This window comes from Desmodus rotundus, chromosome 5 (genome assembly GCF_022682495.2).
Source record: "Desmodus rotundus isolate HL8 chromosome 5, HLdesRot8A.1, whole genome shotgun sequence".
Classification (NCBI taxonomy): Eukaryota; Metazoa; Chordata; class Mammalia; order Chiroptera; family Phyllostomidae; genus Desmodus; species Desmodus rotundus.
The window spans coordinates 142523890-142551505 of NC_071391.1; the positions used below are offsets into that span (position 1 = coordinate 142523890).

The 27616-nt window shown below is 53.8% G+C and overlaps 1 protein-coding gene across 2 annotated transcripts; it reads left to right on the forward strand.

Annotated features, from left to right (window-relative positions):
* On the forward strand, positions 1 to 26335 carry FBXO41 (F-box protein 41). Of its 2 annotated transcripts, XM_053925604.2 has the most exons (15): positions 1 to 238; positions 2857 to 3027; positions 4014 to 4199; positions 12991 to 14029; positions 15543 to 15768; positions 16224 to 16297; positions 16569 to 16927; positions 17719 to 17960; positions 18201 to 18316; positions 18433 to 18585; positions 18762 to 18857; positions 20306 to 20424; positions 20617 to 20775; positions 22059 to 22174; positions 22314 to 26335. In XM_053925604.2, exons 4-15 carry the CDS (start codon positions 13128 to 13130, stop codon positions 22374 to 22376), a joined length of 2625 nt encoding a protein of 874 aa, XP_053781579.1. In that variant the 5' UTR covers positions 1 to 238; positions 2857 to 3027; positions 4014 to 4199; positions 12991 to 13127; the 3' UTR covers positions 22377 to 26335. The 2 variants fall into 2 exon arrangements, with proteins under 2 accessions (XP_053781579.1, XP_024408732.3); XM_024552964.4 differs by lacking the exons at positions 2857 to 3027; positions 4014 to 4199.
* Positions 26336 to 27616: the final 1281 nt, after the last annotated feature.

The window sequence follows — 27616 nt, forward strand, 5'->3', positions numbered from 1 at the left end:
CCTCCATCCTTCCCCCACCCGGTTTGTGGGCCCCGCCTGCTGCGACTGGCTGGGAGGCTCGGCCGCCCCCGCCCCGAGAGGGAGGCGGGGGCGCAAACCGCGGCTGCCACCCAAGGCTGCGGAGGGGACCGAGATTGGAGGCCCCGAGGCGGCCCTGCATCTGGACCAGGCACGCGGGGCTGCCTGTGCACCCCCATCCGAGGGCCGCGGGGCCTGGCCTCACGGCAGGGTGGAGGAGGTAAGGGCGAGTCGCGGGCACGCTGCGGGACCACTCCTGGAGAGAAGGAGACAGGGAGGACCCCAGCCGTTGCCTCCTCCTCCTCTTCCTTCTCCCCTACAGCCCTCTGGAGGCCCGGAGACAGCCAGACCTTACCGGGAGGGATTCTGGGCAGGCCTAGCCAGAGCTAAAGAAGGGGTTAATTTAAGGAATTAAAATCAGAACAATTTGAGACCAGGCTTCCCATCCCCCCCCCCCTTCTCGCCAGTCCCTCTCTGAGCCAGGTTGGGGAGCGGGGCGGGCTCCAGACCCCACTGGGACTCTAGACCTTGGAGACTGGGGGGCCAGAGGGAAGGAGGAGGGGTAGCGCCCTCAAACCTCAGCCCTCCCCACCTGCTTCTGAAAGGGGGGTGGGGGAGGGGCTTGGTGTTAAGGCCTGGCTGGGCACCTGTGCGGGTGTTTGAGGGTGGGAGGGTTTAGGTGTCTGTGTGCGTGCTGGTGTGCACGTGTGATGGTCTGGAGCTGTGCATGTGTGTGTCTCCGTGTTTCTGTGCCCTCATAGCCCAATGCCTTCTCTGGCGACTATGCCCACAGTGATCTGGATGCCTGTGCCCCACTGCATTGCTTTGCATGCGTGTGTGACACAGACCTGCATGCACTCCCCACTTTCTGCCTGATAGGAGTGGGGCCTGCCCTCTCTTTAGGCTGGGTGTGCAGCAAGGGGCCCACACGGTTTTCTGGGTGTGGGATCCAGGTGCTGGAGCCATGTGTGTGTGACCTTGGGAGGTGTGTACATGTTTGCAGGCACTGGAGAGTGAGGGGTAGCTTAGCAGAGAAAAGGCAGTGTAAGGACTGCCGGGAAGCAGAGGCTGGATGCACTGACCTGTGGGGCCTCGCCAGGCTGCAGTGACTTCCCTGGGAGGTACACAGGGTGGGGCCACATCCTCAGGTGAGGAAAGCCAAAGCCCTGCCTTCTTGGGGGATTCCGAGGGATTTAGAGAGTCACGGGGGCTTCCTTTAGTCCCCATCCACAGGGACACCTCCAGCTGCCTCCCCCTCCTTAGAATACCTCTTTCATTTGCTAGCAGATAAAAAAACTGAGCTTAAGGGCTTCATTTCTTTGGCCTATGAAGCCATGTATTAACATCCAAATCTTCCTCCCTCATTTCTGTAATTTCCACCTTCTCTGCTCCTTTCCTGCATGTGGGTTTTATATGAAAAAGAAGGAGGAAGAGCTGTTGGGCCCAGAAGGCCAAACTGGAAGGAGAGGAGGTGCCAGCATCATGGTGGGGAGTTGGGGGCAGGAGGAGTGACCATCCAACACCAAGCTCTACCAACTTCCCAATTTTGCCTGATCTTCATTTAACAGAGAAAGGGACAGAGAGAGGGAGTTTGGTGATACCCACATACTTGTTTCTAGATTTAGGGATGCCTAGCTTGTGTTTGGTTTTGGAGTGTTTGTAGCAGAAAGGGGGGTCATGGTCGTTGAAAGGTTATTGCCATTCTGCCTTTGAACTCCCTGGACTTTCGTACCTCTCTGGCAGCATGCCACACCCTTTACTTACTCATGCAACAAATATTTATCTAGTGCTACTATGGGCCAGCCTGTGACTATAGTTAGTGTTGGAGTGACATTCCACTCCCAACCAGAAGGAACGTAGTACTGGGGCACTAAGAGCATGGGTTTCAAAGTCAGTCAGATTGTACTGGGTTCAAATATTGGCTTGTCACTGTTTCAGTTTTTCCCTGGTATGTAACAAACCTTCCCAGAATATAAGGCTTAAAACAACAGAATTTTATTATTTCTCGTGGTCTGTGGGTTCGCTGTGATTGTGGGCTTACATGGTACCCCTCGGCTACAATCAGTTAAGAGACTGGCCGCAAAAGAATATCAAGATGGCCTTTCACCCGTTGGGGTCTCTCTATACATGGCATTTAATCACTCAGTAATCTGGCCCAAGTTCTTTACATGGCAGCTGTGTCCCAAGAGAAAATATTCTAAGAGGATAAGCCCTAAGGTACAACTACTTATCAAATCTCTGCCTGCTTCAGTCTTCTTAATGTACTGGCCAGAGTAGGTCATGTGGCCAAGCTCTGAGTCAGTGTGGGAGGGGATCACGTCAGGGCAAGAGTACTAGGAGGCAGGACTCACTGGGGGCCACCAAAGCAACAGTGTGTTGCAGTCACTTATTGGCCTTGGGCAAGTGACTTGGCCGCTCTGAGCCTGGATATCCTCAACCTAAAGTGGAGATGTTACCACCTCTTTGGCAGCCCTGTCTTGAAGACTAAATGAGAAGTCTGGTGTCTGACCAGAATAATTAGCAAGTAAATGTTCACTGTTTGTTGTTTTTAAACCCTTACCTGAGGATATGTTGATTGACTTTAAAGAGAAAGAAAGGCGTGATAAAAGAGAGACAGAGAGGAGAGAAAGAGAGAAAGAAACATTGATGTGAGAGAGAAACATCGATCAGTTGCCTCCGGTACCTGCCCTGACCAGGGATCAAACCCACAACCTTTTGGTGCATGGGATGATGCTGCAACCCACTGAGACACCCGGCCAGGGCAGTGTTCACTGTTTTGATGGTTAGACTGCAAGCAGTGTGAAGGCATGACTGACTTATTCATCTTTGTGTCCCCAGTGCCTGGTACAGGCCTTGTGTTTGACATCTTTTTGCTGGGTGGATAAAATAGAATGAAGCAGACAAGTCCTAAGCCTTGGAGCTCTGCTAGAGCAACAATGTCGTGAAGACAGCAAGTCCTTGCCTCCCAGTGGGCGAGGAGCAGAGCCAGAGAAGCACTTGTTACTTAAGGTAATTCTTGGATTGATTTAATCGTACCCAAATTTATCCAGTTCCATGAGAATAAAGAGTAGAAGTCACTTTGGTTACATAAATCAATCAATTCATCCATTACTTAGTGCGATTCCTCTGAGAATATACTAATTTCTACTGTGTGTGAGGCAGGTGTGAGGCAGAAGCATTGGCCCTGCCCTCCAATGTATGTGTAGGGCCGGATCCGATGTGCAGACAGGTTCATGACCACCCAGCATGTGACACCTGCTACAGTGTGTGAAGAGCTGTGGGAAGGAGTGATTCGTGCTGTGTGGTGGTTTGAGCTGGAGGAGGTGGTCAAGGAAGGACTCATGAAGAGAGTGGCGTTGGAGTTGGGCCTGCAGAATTCATCCATTGAAAAAGGGAGTCCTAGGGAGAGGAACCAGTGTGAGCCAGGACTTGAGGATGTGACAGCACGTGGCACTTCTCGGTGAAGCTAAGCCACATAAGACTCTCTAAGGATGCACGTGGGAAGCAGAGGCAAAGGCTAGGGCTGGCAAGACTGAGTGGTGGTCAGATTCCAGCCCGCCTTGAGGGCAGAAAAAGCAGGCTGGGCTTTACCTTTCAGAAGATGGCCTGCCTTCAGAGATTTTCTTTTTCCTTAAGAAAAGTGACATGACTGGATCTCTATTTGCAGAAACCATGAGACTTCAAAGCTGAAGGACTTAGGGACTTCAGTTAGAAATAGTATCAGTGGTCCAGATAGAAGGATAGTAGGTCTGGAGCAGTGGCCGTACAAAAAGCAAGACATAGAGTCAAATGTTTATAAGATAGTATTTATTTATTTTTATTTTTTAAAAGATTTTATTTATTTATTTTTAGAGAAAGGGGAAGGGAGGGAGAAAGAGTGGGAGAGAAACATCAATCCGTTGCCTTTTGTAGGCACCCCCGTTGGGGGGGCCCTAACCCGCAACCCAGGCATGTGCCCTGACCTGGAGTCCAATCAGCGACTTTTCGCTTTGCAGGACCACGCCCAACCAACTAAACCACACCAGTCAGGGCTTTATAAGATAGTATTGACAAAAATCAGCAATTGATGAGATCTGAGGGGACTTTAAGAATTCAGAGATGCCTTGGGAGTTGCCTCCAGAGTGCTGAGTAGATAATGAAGATGTTGGTCAAGATGGGAAACATGAGAAGTAGGTCTGATGGTGAGTATCGCGGCATTGTGAATTCCCTACTAGCATGCTACTCTGACCCACCGAACACTGAAACAGCCTTTCCATCCTCTCCCTGTCTGCTTGCTGTTTTTGAGAAACACTTAAAAAAAAAAAAGAATTGCTATAAATTTCAGGTCTAAGGCATTGAATTATTGGTGCCTCAGGCTAGTAGAAGTGATGATATAGGTAGAATTAGGTTATCTCTAAGAAGCCTTTAAATATGTTCAGGTGTCTCTCATCTTAACTACTGCTTCTGGGTTCTCCCATGCTGCCCCCTCCCCTTCACAGCTGAGCTTCTCATGTCCAGTCACTGTCTCTGCTCACTTCTTTACCTCACTGTCTCTTCAGCCCCCGTCAGCCAGGCTCATCGAAGCGGCCCTCTGTAAGGTCACCAGCGAACCTTTCCCACCTCCACTCTGACTTGAATTGTCAACCCCTGTTGTTTACACTGTTTTCACAGGATTGCCTGCTCCTTCCTTCCTTGACATCCTCTCCTCCCTGAGATTTCCTGCCACAATTCCCATTTCTGCTGCAGCTTCTTAGGAACTTCTGGCTTCTTCTCCCTTCTCTGCCTCTCTTAGGGTCTGTCTTTACCCGCTTGTTCTCTGCTCTATGCACCTTCTCCGTGGTCCTGCTCATCCACCTGTGTTTTTATGCTCGAGTTGCCAAAACTATATTTTTGGCTCCATATTGCAGACTACTGAATATCACTATTTCTAAGACCCACTGGAACCCCAAATTCATGGGCTGTACAATCAAACTCATTGTGACTCCCCAAAATCCTCAGAGCCACAGCCCCATCTATCTAGATGCTCAAAACCCAAGCCTGAGCCTGATCCTTTGACTCTTCCCTGTCGGCCCAGCCACAGTCATTCTGTCACTAAGCCTTCCTTAATTGCCTCTATACCCGTTCTCCCCACTCACACTCCTGCAACACTGGCTAACAACGTCCACCTCCCTGAGTTCCAACAGCCTGCTTCCTGACCTTGGCCCTCTGTAGTCCGTTCTCTGAACTGTACGTCTGATTCAGAGCTTGTTATCCCATCATTCCACACACACACTTACCACGCGCCTCCCCCATGCCAGGCACTGTGGTAAGACCTGGGGAAGTAGCAGTGATTGAGACAATGGTTCTACCCTCTGGAGCTTATACTTTCCTTCCCTGAAGGAGGGAGACATACTCTTTCCCACTTCCTTGCCTTTGTAGATGCTGTTTCTGCTGCTCAGGAATGCCTTTCTCCCCCTCCCCAAACTCATCACTGCCATTCTTCACCCAGCTACCTTCCTCTGCAAGAGTCAGTCTAGTTCCCCAAGCTAAGTTAAGTGTAGATTCCTGTGCCAGCCACTTATCTCACGGCTGTGTCATCCAATACCTCAGTCTGTCCCAGGAGATCACAAGCTGTATGAAGGCAAGGATCAGATCTTGTCAGTCTGTGTCTTAGACATACCTGGCACAGCACCAGGCACAGTTCCTGGCACAGACACAGAGCAGGTACTCAGTAAGTGTATGTTGAATGAGTCCATGTTTGAATAGAGTTTAAAAGAGCATTCTAAGTTAGATATACAGATTTGTGGGAGTTATCAGTTAGGACTTTTAATAGCAAGTGACAGAAATTCAACTCAGACTCTTTTAAACAAACAAAAAAAAAGGTAGGTGCCAATTCATAGAACTGGAAAGAAGAGGGATGAGTGGGTCTTGGGCATAACCGTACCCAGGTTCTCAAAAATGAAGTGAGGACTCTCTCTCCAGCTCTTGGCTCACCTTCACTCTGTTGCCACATTTCTCCCCACCATGCGTGAGTTTTCTCCCTGTGGTGGGTGGAGGTTTCACAGGCCATAGAAAGCTTTCTCATCCTAGCATGTGATCCTGAGGGACAAGGGGACTCTTTAATCTTTCATGTACATTCCCAGTGAAGGACTCTGTTGGCTCAGCCCAAGGAATGTCAGTCATCATGGCCAAAAGGATGGGAGTACTGTGACTGGCCAGGCCTGGGTCATGTGTCCCACTATGAGGACTGCCAGCCCTGTCAGAACCACATGGCGTGCGGAGCTGGAGCTCGCCAAAGAAAGGACAAGATGTTGCCGAGCAGATAAAAAAAAATAACAATCCCTGCAGGAATTCTCAGTGACCATGTGGTGGTGGAAGCCATGAAAATGCAAGATTATCTGTGTTTCCGGCAGAGTTAACACATGAGAACATGACAGTAGACAGGAGCCGGAGAAAACACACTCCGTGAGATGGTTGGTCTTATTTGAGGAGATGAGGCTCCCATACCTGAAAGCTTTAAAAAAGAGAGAGTCCACGGCCATACCACCATACGTGTGCCTGTTCTGGTCTGTTCTCCAGAATAAAAAAGATGAGGACTCAGATGGGTTCTTCTGCACAAAGAAAACCTTGAACTGGAGTTAAAGGAAAGTAGACTTGAGATAGGCTTCTCAGATGGGGAAGGAGCGTAACAGGTCCTGGGATGCTGAGGGGGCAGAGCTTGGCTGAAAAGGGAGGCAGGCTCTTAGGGCTGCAGGGGTTGCTGATTTGGGGAGACTAGAAGACAAAGGAAAATCTGTCTCCCGCTGTTCTGTCATGGTGCTCGTAGTACAGGATTGTGATGGAGTTGGAATAAACAACACTTCTATTCTTTTACTTCTTCTCCCTCCTCCCCCTGCCTCCATCACCTTCTTGCCTGAATTCAGGCAAAGCTTCACACTCATGCGAGGAGGTAGTTCATCTAGGCAGAAATAGTCCTAGGAATCTTCATAGTCATTCCTCTGCTCCAGCGGATGGAGGGAAACTCTGGGGCAAGGTCAGCCTCAGGTGAAGAGCCACGTGGGCCCCAGAAGCCCCTTGCTTCCCCTACGTTGCACATCCACACACAGGCCTGCACCCCTAGTCTTTCCCTTCCCCTACTCTAGCAGGGCACTGTGCAGGCAGCACATGGGGCAGGGAGGAAGGCTGGCTTCTTCAGAGGCCTTGAAAGATGCTTCCACTGGAGGGCCCAGCACTTAGCTGGGATGGGCAGGCACACGCAGGTGTCCCGACACCTGCTGACCATACATTACAGAATAACGCTGTTCCTGAACACTTAGTTATGTGTGTGTGAGCTGAATTCTATTGATAATATCCCTGGTCACTTTGTCAACTTCTTCTGTTTTATCTGCAGCTATTCAGGTTTTCTATTTCTTCTTGAGTCAATTTTGATCATTTGTATTTTCCTAGAAAAGCTTTCGGTGCATCAGATTTTCAAAACTCTCGGCCAAGAATTGTACTCGGTAGCAGCTCAATAATTTGAACAAACCTTCTCTGTCAGCTCTATCCCTTTTCTCATCATAGTGTTACATATTTTCTTTCTTTCTCTTTTCTCTTTGAATAAATTTACCAGAGGGCTATTTTTTTGTTGGTCTTTTCAGAGAAACAGCTTTTATATTTACCTCTCAAGGCTACTTTTGGGGCTTTAATATAGCTAAAGGAAGGTGATGTTAGAACAATTGCTAAATAGTAGTTATTTTTTTAAAAGTTAAGTTATGGGTTATACAGGGTGAGGTATTTGGGTGTGAAGTAATGTGATATCTAGGATTCTCTTAAAATTATCCAGTGATGGGTGGGGCAAGTGTCACGCCGGGAAGCACTTACACAGGAAACAAACTTGGCCATGAGTTGATAATAGTTGAAGCTGGAAGACAGGTCCATAGGAATTCATCATATCTGCTTTATTTTTGAATACGTGTGAAAATGTCTATAACAAAAAGTTGGGTATCTTAGATCCTTGTCTCACTACATATACCACAGAATTTTAGATGGATTCACACTCCGGTGTCTAAAAGGAGACCCCACAGCCTGAAGTATTTGCATGCTAGCAAGTCATTGCAAGTTGATTGTTTGCAGATTATTTGCTTAAAGCCCTTAATTAATAATTTTTCTATACTTTTACAAAAAGGAATCACAAATACTTTTTAGAGAGAGGGGAAGGGAGGGAGAGAGAGAGGGAGAGAGAGAGAGAGAGAAACATCGATGTTTGAGAGATACATTGATCGGTTACCTCTCACACACATCTAACCAGGCACCTGCCTGCAACCCAGGCATGTGCCCTGGCCGGGAATTGAACCAGCAACCTTTCAATTTGCAGGCCAGCACTCAATCCTCTGAGCCACACCAGCCAGGGCCATAAGTCACTTCATATATAAACTTTGGGTAGGGACAGACCTTCTAAACATGATAACAAAATCAGAAATCATAAAGATTTATTTTACTGAAGCGAACTTGAAATGTTAGTATATCCATAAAGACCATAAATAAAAGTAAAAGCCAATCAACACACTTGAGAAAAATGTTGGTAGTATATAAATGACAAAGGATCAATATTATAAAAAGCCTTGGCAAATCAATAAGAAAATATGAATGTTCGGTATAAAAATGAGCAAAGTAATGCATAGGCCAGTCACCAAGTGATGCAGATGACTAATAAATGTGGGAAAAAAATGTCCAGCCAAAGGAATCAAAGAAATGCAAGTGAAGCAACCAGGCCATTTTTCATGTTCAAATTGGCAGGAGCACAGTGAGGCATTTGGCTGCGGTTAATAGATGATGGGCAGCCATTGAAAGAGCATGAGCAGGAGTCATTTGTAGACAGAGGGATCTGCTGCCTAGTACAGGATGGAACAGGGCTGTGAGACCGCAGGCTGGGCCAGCAGTCCAGGTGTGAGGAGGCAGTGGCCCAGAGACGCACAAAGCATGAAAACAATTGGATTGAAAAATCAGCAGGTCTCGATGGTTAGCAGAGAGAGCAAAATCACGACGGCCAATGGATATGGTGTGACTGGGAGGACAGTGACACCGTTGGAGGAAGTAGGGATGCTGGGGAGTGGGTGAGAGGTGGTCCAAGGTTTTGTGGGGTTTCGGGTGGGTTTTTTTTTTTTTGACATTGTGAGTCTTTGTGTTAGTCTAGAGTCTCTATACTAGTGACTGGCAACCAATTCAAATGCTTTAAGCTGAAAAAGAATTCTCTGTCTCTCACACTTGACAAGTTTTGGGTTAAAGTTTCAGGCACATCTGGATCTGGATGCTCAAGGGATGTCATCAGAAGTCTTTTTTGTTCTTCTCCAAAGAGAGGACAGAAATGGCCACAAGCAGATCCAGGCTTATGTTCTACCGCTGAGCACAGGTCCTTGACGTGGCTGAATTGGCCCATTACCGAATGATCACTGTGCCTGATGAACGGGCTGAGGTCACATGTGCTCCCCTGGAACTAGAAGGTGGGATCAGTCGTATCTAAACAGCCATTCGAAGTTGGGGGAATGGTTCTCGAAGGGAAAGCTGGGGGTCTGTGCACAGAGAGAAACTGGAGCTGAGCAGCACAAACAGTACACATCCCCTACGTTCCACCTTTTGGCTGTCCAAGATCCACACAGACCCTGCCCCCATAGAATCTTTAAAAAATTGTTTATCATAATGCAACTGTCCCTCACAAAACTTAAAACACACTGTCCTATCTCTGGAAGGAGACGTTCCAAGTTCTCACCCAGTTACCACATCCAGCCCCACTTCAAGATCTTGGAGGGCTGTCTGGCAAGGTACTGAGCTGGCTCCTCATGGTCTTTCAATGTGCAACCAGGCTATAGTGATGGAGGAAAACTGGGAGAGCTGAAAGAACAAACACCCTCGCAGGTGAAGAGGGAAAATGAGGAAAAACACTCAGTGGTCACAAGTCTGCAGCGTGCTGCACAAGCTCTGCCAGTTGGCAAGGACAGGGTTCCCTGGCCCTCCGGTGGTGGTTCTGGTTCTGTTGTTTCAGAGAGCCACCCCTGTCCTTTGTGCTCTGTGGCCACTGAGGCACCCTGAGGAGTCCCCTCCCATTGGTGCGGGTTTGGTGGCTGGGCAACTATAGGAGCTAATATTCCCTGGCCTTTGTTTTTCAAGTTTGTGGGTTTGTTTGTTTTTTCCTGGCAATACAATTCCCTTAATCATTAGGAAGCTTTCAGTCAATTTGCATTCAGTCATCCCCAGAGCTATTAACCAAACTAGAGACCTCACTGGAAGTTATAATTCTTGAATTGAGTCCCTGGTGATGGTGTTGGGGAAGGAGGAGGGGTTGTCTCTTAGCAACAGGCCTTGGTGCTCTGCACATCCCAGGAGCCCATGGTTATGTGGCCTATAGTTAGGCCTCTGCCACAGGGCAATTCAAATCCCTACTCCAGGGTGGGAGGCCCAGTTCATTGGCCCCTTCCCACTCAAGCTGCATCCCAGTGGGAGGTTGCTTATAATGAAAGCAATGGTTTCCTCTGTTAAGCTGGGAGGGCCCAGCAGGAGGGGTTCAGGAGGGTCTGGGGAGTTAAGAGCTCGTCAGGCCCCAGGTTTGTCTCCCTCTGTGTTCCCAGCCTCCCCGTCTTTGCTTGAGCTGACTTTAGCTAGAAGCAGAGAACTGGCTCTTAATTATCTGACTCTCAGCCATATTGGATTACCGGCCTCAGGCAAAAAGAGCCTCTCTGGGCACAGCAGCATTTTCTCCCTGTCTGCTTTCAGATGGACCCCTTGCAGCCAGAGTGTGTCTCTTTCTTATTAGACCTTACTGAGGTCACACCCCAACACTGTGATATTTTGTACAAGTCTCCTCAAGTTCCAGCCTTGGTGGGAAGATCGTCTGAGCTCCAGAGGCAGTGGGAGAGCTTGGTCAGAGGCTTTGCTGCTGTGCAGCAGAGTTCGCCGACTTCTGAGTAGGTGGAGTGGTGCTATCTTACTCCTCTCCTTAGTTCAGCTAATTCCTTCACAGGGTCTGTTACTTTTAAAAATGCCATTCCTGATTCTAATTTCTGGGTTAGGACTTTTTCCTGGTGCAAGTAACACAGACCCACATCCAACTGGCTTAAGCAAAAGGGAATTGATTAGCTCACAGAATCGCACAGACCAGGATCTCCAACAGTGTCTGTGAGGAATCCCTCTTTCTCCACCTCAGTTCTGCCTCTTCGTGTTGGCTTCGTTCTCAGGTGATTCCTCCCAAAGATGGCCCTCAAAGCTCTGGCCCTTTCCATCAGCTTAGAAACCTGAGCCCAAAGAGGATGCTTCCCCCAAGGAGTTCCAGAGATGTCCTGGAGAAATAACTCAGTAACTCAATGAGAAAAGATTCATTGATTCGACTTGAGCGATATGTGCCCCTCCCAAGCCTCTGATCGACCAGGCCTATATCACATTCTTACCCCTGAAGTCAGGGATGGACCGTCAACCCCCACCCAGACCACCATGGACTGAGAAAATGGGAAAGGAAGAATGATTTCCCAGGGTCAAAGCAGGGTGCTGTTCTCAGGAGGAGGACTGGGTGCTGGGCTGCAAGGGGAACAAACATCACACACCCATACTTCCTTGTGGAATTGCCAAAGCAAATGGAACTCAAGAGCAGGTCAGGATGGAGAGCTGAGCCTTAATAGATTTAAGGTGTGAGTTAGCCCATGGGGGTGAATCAGAATGCCTGGGGAGAAGATAGAAGCAAAGGGCATGTGAAGGCCTCCCACCAGGGGACAGGACAATTTGGAAGGCAGCAAGAAGAGGAGGTCAGAGAACTCAAACTGGGCACCTTAATGACAGCCTATGAAGACAGAGGGGTCAGGAGTATCAGCCAAGGGACCAAGTGGGTGAGACTCCTAATGACAACTGAATTCCCTGACTGGTGGCCTGTGATCTGGTGGAGCACATTCACAGCAGAGGGTGGCTGAAACCCGATGGCAGGCAGTGAGGAATGGGGTAGAGACCCCACAGGCAGGAGAGGGGTGGCCAGAAGCCAGAGATGATGGAGGATGGACAGTAGGAGTTGAGGGTGACCAGGGGTGGGATTCGAGGAAGAGCAGTGGCTTGTGCCAGAAGGGACCTGGGGAGGACAAATATTGCTGCCCTTGGAGTAAAGGGCAGGGCAGGGCCACGTATTGGAGACCAACCTAGCAAAGAAATCTGAGGAAAGCACCTGGGTGCTCGGAGTGGCAGGGACGGGAGGGAGTGTGGCACAGAAGCAGGGGCAGGAACAAACAGTGACACACGCAGAGCTATTAGCAGGTGAGGCGGACATCTTGGTCACTGCAACATGGTACCGATAGTCCAGCCTGTTTTATGGGTGTGGTTTGCATGGCGTGGAAATAAGCATCTTCTTTTAAAGATTTTTTTTCAGATGCAACTTGTACAGTCAAGTACATATAGTGCACTGATCTTAAGTGTACAGCTTGACTCTTCATATACGTATATACCTGTGTCACATGAGTTTCCCTCCCACCCCTTCCAGTCCATAGAGCCAACCAGGGGTAACCGCTATTCTGACTTTGTATCTTCAACTCAGTCTGCTCTGAAACTCCACATATATAGAGTCCTACAGTTTGCACTCTGGTCGGGCTTCTTTCCTGTAACAGCATCGAATGGATTCATCCATGTTGTCATGTGTACCGATGGTTCCTTTTTTTATTGCTGGGTAACATTCCATTATGAATATACCACAGTTTATTCATTCTGCTGGTGGTGGGCACTTGGGTTATGTCCAGGTTGGAACTATTATAAATAAGCAGATGCCTTTTTTTTCCTTAAAGAATTCTCACTTTTTCACCCTCATACATGTACAGGCCTTTGCATAGGTTCCAGAGCAGGCAGGCCAGTGCCCTCTGGGAGGTTAGGCCCTGCGTCTCCCACCTCGGCCCTCTCTTCTGGGCACCTGTTCTCCAGGGAAGTCAATTTCCTCAGGGGTGGGGTGGGGAGGGTAGGGGGTGTGAAGAGGGGAACAAGGACACCCAGTCCTAAGATTTGCTCCCTTTCTTCTAGTCTCCTCGCCCCTGGCTGCGGGTCCCTGAGCCTTCCTGATCCCACAGGGGGGCTCTTCCGCGGCCCCCCATGAGTGCGCCCGGTTGATCGGCGGGGCGGCCGCGGTGGAGCCCGGACGCCGCGGGGGCGGCGGGGCCATGGCCTCGCTGGACCTGCCATACCGCTGCCCCCGCTGCGGGGAGCACAAGCGCTTCCGGAGCCTGTCGTCGCTACGCGCGCACCTGGAGTACAGCCACACCTACGAGACACTCTACATCCTCTCCAAGACCAACAGCATCTGCGACGGGGCGGCCGCTGCGGCCGCCGCAGCCGCAGCTTCTGGCTTCCCGCTGGCGCCCGAGCCTGCCGCCCTGCTGGCGGTGCCTGGCGCCCGGCGCGAGGTCTTCGAGAGCACCTCCTTCCAGGGCAAGGAGCAGGCGGCCGGGCCGTCGCCCGCCACGCCCCACCTGCTGCACCACCACCACCACCACGCACCCCTCGCCCACTTCCCCGGGGACCTCGTGCCCGCCAGCCTGCCCTGCGAGGAGCTGGCGGAGCCTGGCCTCGTGCCCGCCGCCGCCGCGCGCTATGCCCTGCGCGAGATTGAGATCCCCCTGGGGGAGCTGTTCGCCCGCAAGTCGGTGGCCTCCTCGGCGTGCTCGACGCCGCCGCCCGGCCCGGGCCCCAGCCCTTGCACCGGGCCCACCTCTGCCTCACCCGCTTCTCCCTCGCCTGCCGACGTGGCTTATGAGGAAGGCCTGGCTCGCCTCAAGATCCGTGCGCTAGAGAAGCTGGAGGTGGACCGGCGACTGGAGAGGCTGAGCGAGGAGGTGGAGCAGAAGATCGCAGGCCAAGTGGGCAGGCTGCAAGCCGAGCTGGAGCGCAAGGCTGCGGAGCTGGAGACTGCGAGGCAGGAGAGCGCCCGGCTGGGGCGAGAGAAGGAGGAGCTGGAGGAGCGTGCCTCTGAGCTCTCACGCCAGGTGGACGTGAGTGTGGAACTTCTGGCCTCTCTCAAGCAGGACCTCGTGCACAAGGAACAGGAGCTGAGCCGCAAGCAGCAGTGAGTGGTCCGCAGGTTCATGGGCCCGCGAATGTTCCTGAGTGGATGACCCTGTGTGTCACTGTGCCATTGCCACCATCTTGAGTGTGGCTATGAGTGTGTCTGTGTATGTGGTCGTGGCTTATGGGATGTGTGGCCATGAGCACGTTATGGTGGCGTGGATGGGGCCGAGAGTGTATGACAATGTGTGCTTAGGATTGTGAGTCCATGGCAGTGTGGCCCAATGCCTGTCTGTGAAACTGTTTCACCTCCTCTGTTATAGCCAAGCCTAGCTCCTACATCATGGCACCAGGTCCTCTCTCCTTCTGCCCACTCAATTCTCCCCTTTCTCTCTGCCCTCATCAGATTTTCCCTATCTACTCTCTCATTCCTAAAAGCACACAAACACAATCTCCCATCTGCCACAGCCCTACCTCCCCCTTGAGTTGCCCCTTTTCTCTCCTTGCAGAACAACTCTAAAATGTTGTTTATCCTCTTCTCCAATTTCTTTTCCAATGTTCTCTCTTGAACCCACTCTGATCAGATGCCCACTTCCACCACCATCCTCCACGTCACCAGTGACCTTCACGTTGCCAAGGCCAAGCCATCATCTTACATGGCCTAGCAGCAGCATTTGGCACAGCTGATCTGGAAACACTTTCTTCCCTTGGCTTCCAGGACACTCGACTGGGATCTCCTTGTGTCTCTGTCTGCTCCTTCTCCACCTTCGGGGCTCCTCCTTATTTCTCCGGCCTTTACATGTAGAATTAGGAAATATGTAGGTGTTATTTATCTGCCCCCATAGTGAGATAAGCTCCATGGGGGCAGGGATTTTTCTCTGCTTTGTGCACTGCTGCGCCCCCAACCCCTAGAACAGTGCCTGGCACCGAGAAGGTGCTCCGTCAGTTCTAGGTGGACGCACGAACAACTCCGATTGCATTTGCCAGTAAATACTCTTACGATCCTTAAGAGTGCTGTGGGTACATGCAGCTTCTAGAGGGCGGCAGTGCAGCTGGAAGTGTGCTTCTGCATCTGAGACTGTTTCTGAAAATGTGTGTGGTGTGCGTGGGGGGCAGTGTTTGAAGGTGTTGGTGGGGCTGCCTGTCTCAGATGGTGTGTGCCCGTGAGTGAACATGCTGTGAGTTCACATGCTTCAGTGTGGGGCTATGTATTGGACTTGGCGTACTTCTCTGTGTGCTTGTGCGTGCCTGTAAGAGTGTCTGGAGGCAGGAGGTGGCTGTGTGTGACTGAGTATGCCTGTGAGTATGTCCACAGGGAGCAGGTGTGTCCAGTAGTGTGTGTGCGGCTGGATAGGTGGGGTGTGAGTCTGTGACTCGGAGTATATGCTGGCATTTCTGTGTGTGCCTTTGTGCAGGATGGTGTGCCTGGTCCTGTTCTGTGTGTACCCATGTGACCGTGAGCAGACACTGTGGGCAGCTGTGCCCATGTCACTTCCCACTGGCCAGGGTGTCCTCCAGAGGGTGGGTGAGCAGCCAGGCCGAGGCCCTGGGGTAAGAGACTGCTCCGGGCCCAGGGAGGTGGTGCAGATCGACCAGTTCCTGAAGGAGACGGCGGCACGGGAGGCCAGCGCCAAGCTGCGGCTGCAGCAGTTCATTGAGGAGCTCCTGGAGCGGGCGGACCGCGCCGAACGGCAGCTGCAGGTCATCAGCAGCAGCTGCGGCAGCACACCAAGTGCCAGCCTGGGCCGTGGAGCTGGGGGAAGCAGCGCTGGGCCAGCGCCCCGGGGCCCAGGCCGAATGGTGAGTGCCAACCTGCCTTCCTTCCTCCACCCACACCCCTGGCTTCCACAAACTCCCCTTACATGTGGCCTGACATCCCCTGCAATGCTCCCTTCTTTGGCTCTTCCCCATGCGCATACTCTAGGCTTGAAGTAGGGGGTCCAGGAACAGGGGAGCCTCTCTGAAATGGCAGAAGGGCAGGCCCCTGAGGCTGCAGTAAGGTGTGATTCAGAGGCCCATCCCTGCAAATGAGAGCCCAGGAGCCACAGGCCAGGGCCGGGATGCTGGGTGGGTATGTGCAGAGGGCTGGTGAGCCCGCATCTCTGGGCTGTCTGTCTATTTGTCCATCTTTCCCAACTTTTTTTCCTTCTTCTCTCTCCTCTTCTGTCAATCTTGCACCCTGTTTCACCTGCTCCTTCTCATTCTCTTGCTTCCTCTGCCCCCTTTGCCTTCCCTCCTGCTCTGGGGGCCCACAGCGAGAGCACCACGTGGGCCTGGCCATGCCTAGCACATATGCAGTGTCCCGGCATGGCTCTTCTCCCAGCACAGGGTAAGCCTTGGGCCCAGTCCGCCCCACGCAGCCCACCCTCACCCGGGAAAGATCCATTGGCCCACTGGATGGCTGACCTGTCTGGAGGCTTGGCTCCTCCTCTCCCCATCCTCCTTGGGTCACCTCTGTCTGTCTGCCTTTCCACATTCAGAGCGGGCTCTTGGAAAGTAGGGTGGGTGGGTTGCCCTTGTTGGTGGTAGGGGTGGAATGGGGAGTTCGGGCAGGGTTGATGCCCCTTTCTTCTCACTCCTTACCATCTGGTACACTCCAGGGCCTCCAGCCGTGTCCCTGCTGCGTCCCAGAGCTCAGGCTGCTATGACAGTGACAGTCTCGAGTTGCCCCGACCAGAAGAGGGGGCGCCTGAAGACAGTGGGCCTGGGGGCTTGGGCACAAGGACCCAGAATGCTAACGGTGGCTCAGAGCGGGCTCAGGCCCCTCGAAGCTCAGGCCTGCGGCGCCAGGCCATTCAAAACTGGCAACGCAGACCCCGCCGACACAGCACGGAGGGGGAGGAGGGTGACGTTTCGGATGTGGGCTCCCGAACCACCGAGTCAGAGGCTGAGGGCCCCTCAGACGTCCCTCACCCTGGGCCTGCTATGGCTGGGCCATTGAGCAGCTGCCGGCTCTCAGGTGAGTCCTGGGAGGGTGGGCAGAGAGGCCAGGCTTTCCCAGGAGCAGGCCCTCCCAGAGGACAGAGGGCTGAGGCAGTACCTCTCGGGCTCCTGCACCGCCTTCCCCTTGCCCCAGACTTCCCACAATGAGAAGGACAAGTTCCCACACAGTTCCCTGCACACCCGGGGCAGGAAGTTGCGTGGCAGGGCAGTGCTGGTTCTGCACAAGGGTGCCACATCCAAGGGGGTCCGTTTATGTGGTAGGCTTGCTGACATTTACAGGAGAGCAGCTGAGTGCTGGCTCCAGACTCTGAAGTCCCGGAGCAGATGGGGAGGGCGCCTTCCCAAACAGACAAGGCCGTGCATGTATGTGGAGGTGAGAGGGTTCCTGTCAGGGCATGTGGCTGCACCCCGTGACCGCTTTGGGCAGCCTCTGACCTGCCTTCTGTTCAGAGGCTTCGTTTCTATCCATCTGTGCTGTGGCCCTCCAAACCCTTTCCTTCTCTAAACTTGACTCAGTTGCCTCATCTAGGGGGTGAGTTTAGACTATGTGATGATATATTATCTTAGAAAGGATTTACTTGAGAAAAGACTACCCTTTTCTTTTAATTTGCAAAATTAGGGTTGGGGATGATGCAGAGGAGGGGCAGCAGAGGCCTCTTGTCCTCCCTCCCAAGGTGCTGGTTTCCCAGCATGGGTCCCCCATGCCCATTCCTCCTATAGCTCCTAATCTTCCCTAGCTCCCCACCCACATCCCTATGCTGGCCTTTGACCCTCCGCACTCACCTTTGACCCTTTGGTATTGTGCAGCCCGCTCTGAGGGAGGCAGTGGGCGGGGTCGGCGAGCAGAGAGGGGCAGCCCCTCACGCTCCAACGAGGTCATCAGCCCGGAGATCCTCAAGATGCGAGCTGCTCTGTTCTGCATCTTCACCTACCTGGACACACGCACGCTCCTGCATGCCGCCGAGGTCTGCCGGGACTGGCGCTTTGTGGCCCGCCACCCCGCCGTCTGGACACGGGTGCTGCTCGAGAATGCCCGAGTCTGTTCCAAGGTGCCTGTCTCTGCCCTCTGCCCCCGCCCACCCACTCATCCCTGCTGTGAACTCACCTCTACCCCCCACCTTCTCCAGCATATGGCCCCTCCAGGTCTGGTCTTCGCAACCCTTACAACACCCCAGCTCTTGCCTGGCTTTCCAAAATGTTCTCATGGGGCCGCCTACCCTGGAGGTGGTCCACCTCCAGCCAGCCAGGCTCAGACCCCTCATCCCCAGGTGACCCCTCTCTCTTTGCAGTTCCTGGCAATGCTGGCTCAGTGGTGCACGCAGGCCCATTCGCTGACGCTGCAGAACCTGAAGCCTCGGCAGCGCAACAAGAAGGAGAGCAAGGAGGAGTATGCCCGGAACACCCGGTGAGGCCGCCGTGGTGGGTGGGTGGGTGTTCCTGGGCTGCAGACCCAGAAGTATGTGGGGATCCTTTCCAGAGCAGGATGTGGGTACGAGCCACCCCCTGACCTCTTATCCCCAGTGGCTGTCTGGAAGCAGGGCTGGAGTCCCTGCTGAAGGCTGCAGGGGGCAACCTGCTGATCCTGCGCATCTCCCACTGTCCCAACATCCTCACTGACCGTTCGCTCTGGCTGGCCAGCTGCTACTGCCGTGCCCTACAGGCCGTTACCTACAGGTAGGTCTACCACACCAGATGCAACCCCAGAGGGTTGGCTTTGGGCCCAAGGAATCCTGGGGCTCTGCATACCCTTCCCTTGGGCTCTCAGGCAGAGGATCCCAAGAGCTCTGTGGCCCCAGAGAAGGGAGCAGAGGCCACCAGGGTGGGTGGCCCCAGCTTTGTCTTTTCAACAGGAGCGCCACAGATCCCGTTGGCCATGAGGTCATTTGGGCCCTGGGCGCGGGCTGCAGAGAGATTGTCTCCCTCCAGGTGGCGCCACTTCACCCCTGGTGAGCCCTGGTAGGGGTGAGGAGGGGACCTAGTTGGGTGGGGCTTGGGGCTGAGGACTGAGCAGATCTGGGCCCACTCCATCAGCTGGTTTGGGAGACAGATTCACATTCATTAACCTGTGCATTTAAGCATTAGGTACAAGGGTTAAAATCGGACCCAGGGGCGTGTCCTGTCCTGGCTTACCAGCAGTGGGACTCTGGGCAACTCAATAGTGCTCCAGTTTCTCAGCCTGCAACGGTGAAGGTGATATTAGGGATCTGTTGACCTTGTTAGGACTGTTGGCTCAAAGGAGGCGTGTCCCCAAAGCCTGCAGGGCCCCTAGTGAGTGGTGAGTAAACACAAGCTAGAAAAGCAGAGAGTTCGATTTGGCATATGAAAGGCAGTTCAGGGCCTTGGGTGTGTAGTGTACAAAAAAGCTGGCCGGTGGAGAGTCCAGGGTGTGAGGTCACTCATGGCTGTCCCTGGAACTTCTCAAAAGTGTCAGGCTTGTCTGCTCCCTGTGCCTGGCCCTGCAAGCCCTGTCTTCACGTGGCATCTCCTCCCAGGTCCTCCAGCATTTCTTCAGTAACACCAACACCTTGGTGGAGTTTGTCACCGCTCTCCCGCCTCCATTCCTACTGCACCTTGTCCCAACCCCTGCAGTAGTCTGTTTTGCAACAGTTTCTCAATATTTCGGTCTCCACAAGACTCACAGTTCTCAGGGCAGAGGCTGTAAATGTCCCTTTCCACGTCCCGGGTGCCAAGCGTGCCACAGACGCCAGGGCGATACCTGTGGCCCGGGCAAGTGCGGAGGGAGTTAGTGTGCAGGAAACAGCAAGTTTGGTGTGAGTGGTGAGCAGTGGCGGGCAGAGCTGAGCAGTGCCTGGGCAAAGGCAGGTTGGGGCGAGGTCAGGAAGGCCTCGCCTACTGCGTTTAGATTTTGTATTTTATCTAGAAAGCGCTGGGAAGCAGTTGGGGGATTTTAGACCTTAATTACATCAGTCAGGTAACATTCTTTGTCCCCCTTCCCCCTTCACTCACTGTCCACTCCCTCAGGGCAGGGACCATATCTGTGTTGTCACCACCATGTCCCCAGGGCCTAGCTTAGTTGCTCTTAGCTGTAGTAGACACTTAGAACCAGTTGTTGAATGACTGAGTGAGAGAAAGTAGGAATGACTGGCTCGCTGTCAGCAGCGTGGAGGATGAATTGGCAGGGAGTCTAGTTATAATCCAGATGACTATTGACGGTGGTCCGAGCTGTAGGTTGAGGACTTATTTAGGAATCAGAATCCATGGGTTGGCAGGAGGTAAGGGAAGAGGAGTCAGGGATGACCCCAGGTTTCTGACTTAAGCAGCTGGGGTGGTTGGTGGGGCCTTTGCCCAAGGGGGAGCCTGAAGGAGGAGCAGGCTTGGGGTGTTATGCAGCCAGATGCTTTCCTGATGACCTTTCCTGCCCCCTATTGTCCAGCCAGCAGCCCACGCGCTTCAGTAACCGCTGCCTGCAGATGATCGGTCGCTGTTGGCCCCACCTCAGGGCCCTGGGGGTTGGGGGCGCTGGCTGTGGGGTGCAGGGCCTGGCATCACTCGGTGAGTCTTCCCTTGGGACCGCGGTGGGGGTTAGTGGGAAGAGGCATGGGAAGAAGGCATGGGTGCGACACGGAAATCTCAGAGGAGCTGTGGGCTGCAGCCTGGTGGTGGCAGAAGCATTATTAGGGCGCTGGGCAGGAGGTGACCTGGGGAGTTCATCAGCAGGACCTCCCCCTTCCTCCCTCTTCCTAGCAAGAAACTGCATGCGGCTGCAGGTCCTGGAGCTGGACCACGTGTCAGAGATCACCCAGGAGGTGGCGGCTGAGGTCTGTCGGGAAGGCCTGAAAGGACTGGAGATGCTGGTGCTCACGGCCACCCCCGTCACCCCCAAGGCCCTGCTGCATTTCAACAGTGAGCGGAGGGGTTGGGACATGGGGTGGGGTATGAGGGTCACCTCCTACCATGCCTGGTCAGCAAGAAGCATAACCAGCTGCTTGTCACTCCTAGTCAGCAAGCACCAGTGCTGGAGTTAGACTGACCAGGGTTCTAATCCTGGCTTTGCTACCAGTGCCCTCTGAGGCCAGCGTGGCATTCAAGGCCTTCCAGCATCTGGTCCAAATAGTTCAGTTCAACAGACATCTGTTGCCTTGTGCCCTACTCATGTTGGAGACAGGAGCGAGGCAGCACCAGCTTCCCCTATGTGAGCCAAGGGCAGAGGCAAGAGAACAGACAGGTTAAGAGCACAGGTTTTTGGAGCTTTACTGACCTGGGTCTCAATTCTGACTCTAATAAGCATATTAGCTGTGTGACTTTGGGCAAGTTACTATACTTCTCTGAGTTTTGTACCCCATCTTCTAAGCTGATTTTCTAGGATGAATGGGAGGGTTGAAGGAGATGGTGTGTGAGCCCCCAAGAACAATTCTCAGAGGGAAGACTCCTGTCCCTGGTATAGACTCCAAGCTAGGCCTCCCATGGCCCCGCCTCCCTCCGGCACGCACTCCATCTTCAGTCATGCCTCTACCTTCGGGGAGGACACAAGTGCCCAGCTGGGGCTTCTCACACCCGTAAAGTGAGACCATCATCCAAGACTGTTGGACCCTAGGCTGGACCCCATTATTGACCTTATTATTTCCAGGATCCTCTTCTTCCCTCCCCTTCAGCCTCATGGCCTTGCCTTGGACTGGCCACCAGAATTAACTGCTCAGCTTTCAAAATCATGACCCTCAGGGCCCTCTCCGCCTCCTGACCTTCTCTCTCCTCCTCTCCCAACTTCCTGGCAACATCCACTCCCTTAAGCCCTCTGCTCCCACTCGTTCGCTCCCTGTCTCCCTTCTTCCGTGCTCCGAGACCCACCAGCCTCACCTCAGCTGCTCGGCATTTGTTACTCACTTCCAAATGCCAGGCCATGGTGCAACTGTCACCTCTGCTGGGCGAGTCCTCGGGGCCCCTGCACAGCTGCTGCCCGCTCATCCTCTCAGAGCTCACCATGGCCTCTGCTCTTTGACATCACCTTCTACCACCTTCTCTCGTTGTCCCGTTTAGCTCCTGAGCAGCCTGGGTCTGCCCTCCTCTCTGTGTTCCTAGGGCCTGGCGTTTGTCCCTCAGTAGGGTTCTGATTTCATTAGTGAGAGGAAAGGCAGCAGCCCCACTGCCCAGGCCAAACACAGGCACACACCTTACCCGCCTTTTCCCAGGCATTTGCCGGAACCTCAAATCCATTGTGGTCCAGATTGGGATTGCCGATTATTTCAAAGAGCCCAGCAGTCCTGAGGCCCAGAAGCTGTTTGAAGACATGGTGACCAAACTTCAGGTGAGTAATTGGCTTCGAGGCCACCCAAGACCCCGTGACCCTAGGCTGGGGCTGGTGATGGGTGTGTGATGGGAAGGCCGCCCCTGTGTGACCTTGACGATGCCGCCCTGAGGGAAACTAACCCAGGTCTGGTCTGCAGGCCCTGCGACGGAGGCCCGGCTTCTCTAAGATCCTGCACATCAAGGTGGAAGGCAGCTGCTAACCCGGGTGAGGGGCGGCAGGGCCCCTGCCAGCCCCACACCAGGGCACTCTCTTTGGACCTCCAGAGGGACCCTGATTTGGACTAGACCTTGGGAGGCCTGGTGTTATCTCTGGCTTCCAGGGAAGGGTTGACAGTTTCCCGTCCTCTTCCTGGGACAATGGAGCGACAGGCGTGATCCTCGGTACTGCCTCTCCAGGGCAGGACTTGGACAGAAGCTGCCCCAGGCCCTCACCCAGTCCCCAGCTGGAGCAGCCTTTGGGGCACAGCCAGCAAGGAGCTGAGTTGCCACCAGCACCTGGTGTCTTCGCCCCGAGGATCTGCAATAACCACACAGTGGCTCCTTGGCTGCTCAGGCTGCTCCAGCAGGCCTCCTGTTGTTGAGGCCCGGCCTCCAGTCCAGATCCTCTGATGGGCCCCAGGCCAGAGGGGGCTCCCCCAGGCAGCTCAGACTTGGTAAGGAGGGCTCTTCTCCTGGCCCTGCTCCATCTCAGCTCTCTGTGGGACACCCCCTCAGACAGCCCACCTGGGCTTTGAGTCCACATTCTGTAGGGACAACACACAGGCCTAGGGGTCTGCGCAAGTGGTCAGCCAAAGGTGGGGGTGGGAGTGGGCTTGGAAAGGCAAAACATTCACCCAGACCTTCTCCCCCAGACTTGAGACCATCCCTTCCAAAGGGGGAAATTGCTGGGAAGAAAAAATAACATTTTTACTGATACAGACAAGACCCCTCCTCCCAACAACCACATACCCCACGACACACCCGAGCTGAAGTCTGAGCTACATGGTGCATGTTTCCATACCTGTCAGCAATCCCAAGCCTCTGGAGGGGCCCTGGGAAAACCCTGTCACCCTTGAGAAGCAGTTCCTGTCCTCAAGGAATGTCCTTCTAATCCAGGTGCTTGGACAGGACTCTGATGGCCTTTGGGTCCCCAAGGCTGTGGGAGAGGGAGTCACTTGGCTGACCTCTGTGCTGGGGCCTGGGGGAGGCCGGGGGGTGGTCTGGTTCGCTTCCCTGTCTGGCTAGCATGCTGAAAGGTGTGGCCCTGGAAGGCAGCTAGGCCTGTGGGGCCAGGGATGAGGCTGTTGGACTTGCCCCCCACCTCGTGTCAGCTGGTCCCAGGGGTTGAGGGCTCTGTTGGGAGTTGCCTGCCTGGGGGCAGTCCTGCGGCCTGACCCAGAGCCACTTCGCTTAGAAGCGACAGAATGCATTGGGGGTTTCCAGTGACCCGACACTGTCCCTACAGGACCAGGTCCCAACACTAAGGCTCTAGACTCAGGTCTCCCAGTTCCTCCTCAGAACTCCCACAGTGGCTCCGAGGTCGTGAGTCTTTGGAAAGTTCTTTCATTCACCTAAATTGATCCAAGGGTTTCCCTCTCTCCTGCACAGGACCGGCTCTCAGCCCTAACCATTAGGCAGCTGGTCCTGGCTGGGGCTTGGTTCTCACAGTTTCTCAGCTTCCCAGGGCCCCAACTTCCTGCCACAACCTGGCTTGGACATAGAGACCCAGCCCTGGGTCACCCTACAGTGAGGCCTCCAGAGAGGGCCCCAGACTCAGCCATGCACCCAGCTTCCGGGGCTCCCCACCTAGCTCTCCCGCTCTTCTCACTGTTGACGACTTCCTCCCATGGGTTGTTCTGGCCGTGCCCATTGAAGACCCCAAACATGTTGGCAACTCCTCGTCCTGTCCTGCACGAAGCCTTGGCCTTGCAGCGTCCCCACCCAGGAGTGCTGGCTCTACTGACCCCCACCTCCCCAGCCCTGTCCCTAGGGATCATGGGAAGAAGCACAACTTCGCTGGCCTACAAGGGAGGTGGAGGTCCACTTAGGGCCTGGCTGCCCTGGGTGCATCAGCCCTGCCTTCCACCTGCACCCTCTTCCCATAACCCCAGGACCAGAGGTGCTGCCCTCCTTTCCTCCTGGACAAAGCACAAAGGGATGCCCTGCTTGGCCAGAGTCTGCCCTAGGAAGCCTCCACCCTGGAATACAGACTCTTGGCAATTTCTCCATGGGTGGCTGCCCACCTGGAGGGCCAGCATCAGCCCTGGGAAAGGAAGTCAGGGTGCACGGGCAGTGAGATGAAGTGGGAGAAAGGGGTGCCGAAAGGGCTGGTGCCAGCAGTAGCCTCGTTCCTGGTTCATTCGTGTGACAGCGCTGTGTGCCGCCACTGCGGGCAGCACAGGGAACAAGGCCCCCTCTCTCCTGCTGGGGGAAGCTTGCTTCTCATGGGTTTGGCTGTTTCCAGAAAACCCACCGAGTCCCCTGCCCTGTGCCCTATATTTTCTAGCCAAGTGGAGGATGTGTGGGAGTCTACATTGCACATGCCTGGGCCCCTGCCAACAGGAACGTGGGGTGCAGTGTGTCCCACCGCACACCTGCCCCTGGGGCTGGCAGACGCGTGCGACCCAGACTTCATGCCTGCCTGAGACCTGGCAGGTTTGCAGACCACGCCTCCCCCGCCCTCCCCCCCAAGTCCGTTTGTCCACTTGGGCAACCATACAAATAGGGCTGATGATGGGGAACAGGGATGGAGGGTGCAGCCCTCCTTCACTCACCCATATCTCACACCTAACAAAGATGCGAAGAACAGGTTTAGAGACCAAACCAGGGCAGGCCCTGCTCCAGGGGGCCCAGGCATGTACAGAAGGCGAATGGGTGGTGGCCACTTGGTGTCCCTACCACTTCCCTGCCACACAGCTTGAGCCCAGCCCCTGGGGGGATCGGCATACTTGGCTTCAGCGTTTCATCAAGCTTTGTTCGGCTGCCTCGGCACTGGCAGAGAACAAAGGAGATGCTGTCGATGTCTGAATGCAGAGGGAGAGGGAGCGGGCCGCCCAGGACCAGGGCTTTCCTTTGGTCAGAAGAGACCACCAAAGGACCAAGGCAGCTCTTGTTTTCCTAGTTCACAAGTGGAGTTTGAGCCAGCCCCTCAGGAACTGCTTCAGGAAAAAAAAAAAAAAAAAAAAAAATCCACCTCCTTGCTAAGGCTTGCTGCTCCGAGGTTTGGCTGCCCTTTGCTTTTGGGTCCTGCCTGCCCACCTGGTCCCGTCTCTAGTCCTTTGGGCCACAAGAAGGGAGCTGCCCAGGTCCCAGTCCTTCTAAGGCGCTAAATTGAAGACCTTAACAGAGTGACTATTGGTGCCAAAGACCCAGTTCCTGCTGGACTTGGTGTGATAACAGGAGAGATGGTGGGTGGGTACAGGGCCCAAGTGCCCAGAGTTGACTCAAACTGATAGGATGTGCCCCAGCCTGTCAGGTCCTGTTGGGTGGAACGTCCCCCTCCTAGGGGCCTGGCACATCTCTTTAACCCTGGTGGCCATGCTTTCTCACTCAGCCTTGTCCCAGGCCTGCATTTCTGTATATATTGCTGTGTATCGTGTGTATGTATTTATTCCTGGACAAGTGTGTTCTGCAGCTCTTGCCTGAGAATAAGGTATAGAATTGGGTGAAGATCAGAATACCAGGGCCAACTAAGGCAGCCAGCTCCTATTCCCTCCCCAAAACCTTGGGAACCTGGCCAGTCCCAAGACTGCCCCGACAATCAGGCAGGCTTCCCCACCATGAGTCCTAGGCTCGCCTCGTGGCTGGCACGAGGAGGCTTGGCTCTAGTGGGCACTGCTGGTGGAATCTCCACAACTGACCCCCAGGCCCTGCCTTCCCTGCACAGCCAGGCTGTAAGGGGCCTGAGCCGTGAGAGGGTAGCTTCCCCCACCCCAAGCACATCCGGCAGAGGGGTGGAGAGAATGTTTTGATTTTGTTTCTGAAGTGGTGCCTGTACCTCCAGCCTCCAGGGGGCCTCCACTGGCCCCACTTCTCTACCCCCCCAGGCATCACCATCCCAGCACTTTGCTCCACGTCACCCATAGATGCCCTTTGCTGAATGTACCTGAGTGTATGTATTTAAACGGATCACACAGGCATCGGAGAACGTATGGCTTTGTATCCAATAAAAGATGGTGAAATGGGATTACCTGCCTCAGGGAACTGAATGGTAGGCGGCCCTATTTGTTGGTCTGTGTCAAGCCTTTCTGCCGCTGCAGTGCGTTGAAGCGGGAAGCAGGTGGATGACGTGTCCGGAATCCCGTCTCCTGACCACAGACACAGCTGGAGGAAGGCCCTGCAGGTCACCACCCCAGCTGGTCCACTGCCTTTCCATGTCTGCGTGTGGACAGAAAGCCCCGGGGGCCATTCCCGAAGCTTGACCATTTGGCGGGGGGCGGAGGGGGGGGGGCAACCCTAGTGCAGGCACAGCGCACATAGCAAGCACTGCCCAGTCCCTCACGGCCCCAACCAGCTCCTCAGGAGGCTCAGGCCTGTCGACCAGGCCTTGGCCTGGGAGACCAAGTTGCCCAGCATGGTATGGCTTCAATGTCCCTATTTTACCAAATGGGGTTGTCCCACCTATTTGATTATTCAGGTCTTGAAATATTAAAAATCAGAAAAACAAACAGGTGTTTAGGCTTAAACTGCATGTGGCTCCAGCATCAGACAAGCAGATGAGCATGTATCCCCACAGCTCTGAACTACCTGTTCTTATACTCATTACATATTTAGGACAACTGAGACTCAGGAAAAATTAGTTTACCCGAGGACCGTCGAGTGAGGAGGGATTCCAAAGTCGACCTGTCTGCTACCCCATTCCACTTGAGTCCATCTAACCAGGAACGGTTGGACTCAGAAATTTAATAAATAATCATTTCCCAATATCAAGCAGCACAAGCTCCAGTGGCTCAGTACGACTCGAGTGCTTTCCTCTAGCTCTCAGTTACCCATGACAACTAGACCCTGACTCCCAGCTGGTCTGTGCTGGCCCATCCAAAACCACACTGGTCAGGAGGGAACCAAATGGGACCAGGTGGGCGCTCCTTCAGCCACACCCACAATGGACTTCTGAGTCACTGCCGTTTAAAGAGAATATGGCCTCTAAGACATTCTTCTGAGAGACCTCACACTCAGGATCTCGACAAACAGGGACCAAAAGACTGAACCAAAAGAATACAGAGGTAGAAGGGGCAACCAGGTCACGAAACACATTTACTCAAACCCAGAGAAACCCTGGGAGCAGTGCCTGGCTAGGCTGGGACTAAGTAAGATACATTCACAAGAAAAGGAAGGAACTCCACATCTCCCAGCTGCTTTTGGAACTCAGATATCACAGTGACACTTTGGGACAGGGGCCGCTCAGCTGGAGCTTCCCACAGGCAGAGTGACCCCACTCTGCCGGAAGCACCACCAGAGGCTA